Source organism: Ascaphus truei, chromosome 23 (assembly GCF_040206685.1).
Source record: "Ascaphus truei isolate aAscTru1 chromosome 23, aAscTru1.hap1, whole genome shotgun sequence".
In the NCBI taxonomy this organism is placed as follows: Eukaryota; Metazoa; Chordata; class Amphibia; order Anura; family Ascaphidae; genus Ascaphus; species Ascaphus truei.
The window spans coordinates 3,208,515-3,214,699 of record NC_134505.1 but is presented as its reverse complement, the minus strand read 5'-3'; the positions used below and the strand labels follow the sequence as shown (position 1 = coordinate 3,214,699).

General features: G+C 39.0%; 1 protein-coding gene across 1 annotated transcript; it reads right to left on the bottom strand.

Moving 5' to 3' along the window:
• Positions 1-680: 680 nt before the first annotated feature.
• Positions 681-5,541, bottom strand: LOC142473079 (keratin, type I cytoskeletal 42-like). Its single transcript, XM_075580239.1, has 8 exons — positions 5,096-5,541; positions 4,925-5,007; positions 4,605-4,761; positions 4,052-4,213; positions 3,569-3,694; positions 2,967-3,187; positions 2,444-2,478; positions 681-1,421 (listed from the first exon to the last, which is right to left on the bottom strand). The coding sequence occupies exons 1-8, from the start codon at positions 5,498-5,500 to the stop codon at positions 1,360-1,362; spliced, it is 1,251 nt and encodes a 416-aa protein (XP_075436354.1). The 5' UTR covers positions 5,501-5,541; the 3' UTR covers positions 681-1,359.
• Between the last annotated feature and the right edge of the window lie 644 nt (positions 5,542-6,185).

Sequence of the window (6,185 nt, the reverse complement as noted above, 5' to 3'; positions counted from 1 at the left end):
TATGGTAATGTACTGTATAGCGATTTCTGTTTTATGTTTTATCCTATTATGTTAAGAACTTGTCCTGCATTTACTGTGATTGTATGTCCTTGTAATCCTTTTTCTGTAATCTAAGCACTTTACTTTTATATATATTAAAACATTTCATAAGTGATGCTTTGGGCTCTGAATGAACTTCTGTATGCTCTGGAGAGAGTATTTACATTTTTGGACATATTTTGCTGCAGATTTTTGTGTGTTAAGTGTATAGGTTTTTCAATAATAAACAAGGACCTGAGACCCTGGAAGATCTATTAATTAAATATCTTTGCATTTCTTGGGTGGTGGAAGCATTTAGATAGGATTGAAATTCAGTAAGGGGTTAATATTAAATCATTGACATTACCTGTGCAGAGGAGAAAGATGTGTTGGCTAGAGTAACCGAGTGTATTAACCTGGGTTGCATATCTAAGTCACGTGCTCACTTGTGTGCTGTTAGTGACATGTTGTATATTGGGAAATTGAGTTGAGATATTGTTCATTTGACCGACCTTTGCAAAGGTGAAAAGTGGGACAGCTTGTGAGCTGTATATTAACCTTTGTCCTGTATGCAGGTCACGTGCTCACAGGTGTGCTGTACGTATGTGACAGTTAGCATAACACTAAGAAACACATTAGACCGTTTAGTATTTTGCAATGAGACAAACAAAAGTTTTATTGTAGGAATGAGTAAAAAGATGCATTAAATGCGAGGTGAAATATTGTATGTACCATGTCAGAAAATAGGAAAGGTGATAGCTTGTGGGCACAGCCCAACTGCATTGTAACCAATAGCAGTGGCATGTATCAGTAGTACGTGATATTTTAAGACTACGGTTATAGTAAATAACACCCATTCTTGGTGTTTATTTTGGAAGAATATATCCCCCAGTGGGTAACATTGTCACTATTCACCTCGTTCTCTCTGTGGCTTTATCCTAATGGCCCTACTCATATTAAGCATATTTCCTGTATTGGTTTGCTTATATCTGTAAGGTGTCACAATGTTGTAAGATTTCAATGTAATCCTTAAAAAGCACGAGGAGCATCATTACAGGAAATGCTGAAACCTTTGCAAGCTGGGAAACTGCAGACCAAAAGGTGAGATACACCTGAGCTTAAAACCCCAAACCATTCTCTGTGCCCCATATCACCTACAGGTCTACTTTCCTACAGAACATATGCTAAGGATCTGAAAGACAGGTTAGCTTGGACTTCTCAAACACAGACACTAATGAATCATTAACTTCTGGAGAGTTCGGCAAAGAATTCCCTTCTCCATCGCCGTTTCTTCTCTGTAGTTTTACACCTTGATTTCTCCCCCAGAAGTATCAGATTTGTCTAACAGCTGGCTTTCTGGCCATGTTCTGTGCTCTGATGAGCGGAGTTGCTGTGGTGAGATCCTGGAAAGGAAAGACATACTGCATTCAAATCACAATGTACTTTGTGTTAGCATGTGGAAAATATAGTATCTGCTCATTGTAGCAGAACATTTTTTCATGTTTTTTGAATCCATTTTTTTAGAATCCATTTCTGTGAAACCAGTTTTGGAGAATGTTTAAGAGCAAAAAGTTTCCTAATCACAATGTCTCCTCCAAAGACCTAGCATCAGTTCCCAAATCAATGCATTGTACATTCTTCAGATATTTAATAAGGCCCAAGACCTCATCCAATATGGGTGAAGTCTCTTACCCATGGCACAGAAGCCCCTGAGTTACATTCAAATGAATTGGGTTCAGAGACTTTCCTGCCACGGAAAAGCAAAATAGTCAAACTGTTGAAATCACAATTTGTAGATAGTTAATAATAAAAGGTTTATCATTCAAGAATAAAAACGTTATCTCCAGGGTGAGAATTGCCTATAACTCCAAAAGAAAAAAATTCTCAGGTACTTGATTCATATTTAGCCCAATGAAATGATCTTCTTTCTAACACAATAGGGAAGTGCTCAGCGTGAAATGATGCTACTCAGAGATCTTCCTAAGACACTAAAGGGTTCATGTATTTAAATAGCTATGGGACAAAACTAGTGCAATACTGGTGCAGAATAAAAAAGCTCAATCTGAAAGTATTGAGAATTTTTATTTGGTAAATGTGGTTCTTTGTTCATGGCAGTTCCATATTTCTTCTTACACATCTATATTTATATTGTAGCTCAATTCCTTTCCTTGTCACTCCTTTTTATTCAGTTGAGATTTATGTACAGAATAGATGTTTTTATCTTGTCTATGAATGCAAAAAAGCTCATCTGAATATGTTTCACTTAAATTATTGGGCAACTTTAACATACGACTGTTATTGCAATGTTCTCTTTTCCCTCTTTTTGTCCCGTTTGGAAGTATCTCATATAGTACAGTTTTGAGTTTCATATAGTGATTTGAACATTTATGTGATGGTTTTATAGCTAATATCTCTTTGCACTTACCATGGCTGCCTCCTGAGGAATGGCACTGGGGAATGCTGTATAGAAAAACACAAGTTTATATAGTCAAGGTTGGTTTTTAGCACATGAGCTTGAAAAATTAAGCAATTGCAATCATACTGTTATTAATATTAATAAGTTTTCCTCAGTGATTTAATACCTTCGAGTGGTTATTTATTACCAAAAGCAAAGCAAAACCTATATATACTTTTGTAGTAATAAGCTTGTGTTAATTATATTAGTTTAAAGAATAAGGCACTTGACAAGGTAATTTTAAAAACGTATTTCCTGATGTGAGTCATGCTTTCCGAGTGTGGCCCAAATGGCCTCATGTAATAACTGTAATACTCTCTGGGTTACATAGGTACTGATACTGGAATACACTATAACCCCAAGTGTGTATGTGTGTATGTGAGTGTGTTTTTATATATATACTTCCCCATGCACTTTCATGGTGAAATAAGCCCCGTCCACAAATGTCTAATTCACTCCATAATTAAGGTCTATGGGACACTGTGTTACATACTGCATGTCCTGTCCATCCAGCAGGCGTTTGTATGTGGCAATCTCCATCTCCAGGTGTGTCTTCTGGTCCATGAGAACTCTGTACTCATAGTTCTGGTTCTCCAGATCAGATCGGATCTGGCCCAGCTGCCCTTCCACGTTGTTGATCATGCCCTGTAACTGGCTGAGCTGGGAGCTATAACCGGCCTGTGTCTCTGCCAAGCTGCCTTCCAGGGCTGATTTCTGCAAGAGAGGAACATACTGGCAATAAGAGATTGTGCAATTGGTGGAAATCCTTATTTAACTCAGTAGCATAGTCCTGTACTGATTACTAAATACAGCAGTATAGGCAATGCTGAGAAAAGGGAAATAGTAGATGATAAATATATATAATTCAGGGAGAATAGGAGAGTCTGTGTGTTAAGCAGTAAATATGTGTATACCACTGAGAGTACATGTAGGCTTCAAGGGGATTTTATATAATGCAGTGTATATCTGTATGCCATAATAATACTGTATATGCTTCTTATTCCAAACCAATGTGTGTAGTTATCCAGTGTTCTTTGCATAGACCTAAACAGTGATACCACACAATAATGGAAGAATATGAGTGCTAACACATACCATGCTCAGCTGGCTCTGAAGCTCAATCTCCAGGCTCTGCGCACAGCGCTTCAACTCGGTGACTTCACTTTGGACTGACACCAGCTGCTCAGAACCGGACGCCACCTGACGATTCAGTTCCTCACTCTGCAAGAACATAGAAATAGAAAAGAGATTTATGGAATAATATCTGACATACAGTAGTTGCACTGTGAGTTAGGTCACTTATATATTTAGAAATGTGGCCACACAAATACCACACCTTTTATTTAATCTTAATTGTAAATGTCAGGTTTCCATAGAGTTGTTGATTCCAACTCTGCTTCTTATACCTGTACTCGTGTAGTAAACATACAGTAGATAAGTCACCATATCTTATTCTGCCTCAGGTACCACGTTAGATTGTAAGACATACGATGAATGATGAGTGTGACGGTTTTAGAGAACATTCATCGTTATCTGATATGAGCTGTTGAAATAGTAGAATGAAAGGGATGCGTTTACCCTTTGAAGGAACATGCTCTCAACCTCCCTCATGTTCCTCTCCATCATGTTTTCATATTGCTCTCGGATCTCAGACAAGGCTCCGTTCAAATCTGCAGATGGAGCAGCGTTCACTTCCACGTTGACTCTGGCGCCCAGCTGAGCGCGGAGAGAGTTCACCTCCTGCAAGGGCACAAGATGAAGATGAGAAACAGGAGGGGCAGCAATGTGCCATTATGGGGGCTATATATCAAGCTGCGCAGAAGAATATTTCTTTATTATGTAGGTGGAAGTAGTTTCAATTTCATGTTGTACGTCAATGTATTTTTTAAGTGAATAATTTGGGGAGTGATTACAGTATATGAGGATGTATTACAATTGATTTCTTCCAATTCAAAACGCCAGGCCTGCATTTGGGTTAACCACAGTATCACAGAGATATGCTTCAAATGTAGAATGAGACATTTTCTTTTACATCAGGCTGGCAAAAACTATTCTTGCCCCGTTCAAATACAGAAATATTAATGGTTTCATACCTAACCCCATCCTCTTGCGTTCCATTCTATTACATTACCTCTTCATGGTTACTCCTCATTTGCTGCAGTTCATCCTGGAGGCCTTGAACTTGCATCTCCAGGTCACACCTCTCCATGTTCAGCCCTTCCAGGACTCTGCGCAGACCATTCGCATCGGCCTCAACATTGTTCCTCATACTGACCTCCGTCTCATACCTTTTGAGTTAGCAGGAAAATGACATTAAAGGCTACACAGTCCAGGAAACACAAACCATTAAACGTGTCTACCTTGTACATCCTTGTGAAGATTTAGATGTACTCCTCTTATCTTATTCATCCATTCTTTCAATTATGTCTCCATAATATTCATGACACTTACTTATTTCTGAAGTCATCTATAGCCAGTCGGGCATTGTCTATCTGCAGAACAATCCCTGCATTCTCCACAGTGGCTGCAGCGATCTAAAAAACATACCAGGCACTGAATACATATTCGTCTTTTAGTCAGTGCAACATTGATTTAATTTCCAAAAAATGAACTTGAATATACCTGACACTGGAGCTCCTGAATAACACTGTAGTACTGACTGAAGTCAGGGGATGAGCTGGGGGCATTGTTTGCATACCACTCACAGATCTGTCTCTCCAGCTGGGCATTTTCCTGCTCCAGTGAGTTCACTCTCTCCAGGTAAGATGAAAGTCGGTCATTCAGAAGCTGCATGGTTTCCTTCTCATTGATGCCGAACAGGCCATCATTCTTAGAACCACCGTTACCCCCAAAGCTGCTAAAGTGGCTTCCAAGACTAGAGCCACCATGTACACTTCCATAGCCACATCCATGACCGAAAGAAGAGTGTTTGGAGCTGGAAATTCCTTTACCTCCATGATGGGATCCTCCATGATGGGACATGTGGGAGCCACCATGATGGGCTTTATGGGGTTTGCAGTGGCTCATAGTGATGCTAAAGTTGGATCCAAATGGAAGGACACTGCAGCTTGATCAGCAAGTGAAGTGTAAGTGCTCCCTATCCAAAGGTCTCCTTTTATAGAAAGTATGGGTGGGAGGGGTTGTTGAATTATTTCGACATTACACTTTTTCCAAGTCTAGACAATTTGGAAGATTCTTCAGAAATCAAAGACTATCTGGGCGGCTAAGGGACACAACTGTTTACCATTTTGTTACAATGATGCACAACAGAGGGGATAATTTACCTCATAATTGTACAAAAGTGCATGTCTACATCAAAGAAGAAGTAAAACGCGCTATGAATAAACACCTGCATAAAGCACTTAATTATTTAATTCAAAGGATGTTTATTAATGTGTTTGAAAGTAATGTGTTTCTGGAGAACGGAGGATTCTGATGACAACGTGGGTGGGAGACGGGGGATGCATGGTACAAAGCCAAATACCACTTGGATCCTGATTTAGTCGTTTGCTTTGTGGAAACTAGTTAAACCTATTTTGGAAAATATTGACAGTTACTTTTCTTAGACTAAACGAGAAAGAAACCCAATATGGGCACTCGACCACCGATATGAATGATTGGTGATAATGTTACAAACAATTTTAATTACAATATCGTATATTAAAATATTGGGTATTGAAACTAGAATTGACGCACGAAGATCATAGTGGGA

What these genes read in the sequence shown, in the direction of transcription:
- LOC142473079 (XM_075580239.1), bottom strand. Translation starts at nt 5,500, where the DNA reads ATGAGCCACTGCAAACCCCATAAAGCCCATCATGGTGGCTCCCACATG. An exon ending in ATAGATGACTTCAGAAATAA is followed by an intron (nt 4,762 to 4,924) that starts GTAAGTGTCATG and finishes CTAACTCAAAAG; the next exon opens with GTATGAGACGGAGGTCAGTA. An exon ending in TTCAGAGCCAGCTGAGCATG is followed by an intron (nt 3,188 to 3,568) that starts GTATGTGTTAGC and finishes CCTCTCTTGCAG; the next exon opens with AAATCAGCCCTGGAAGGCAG.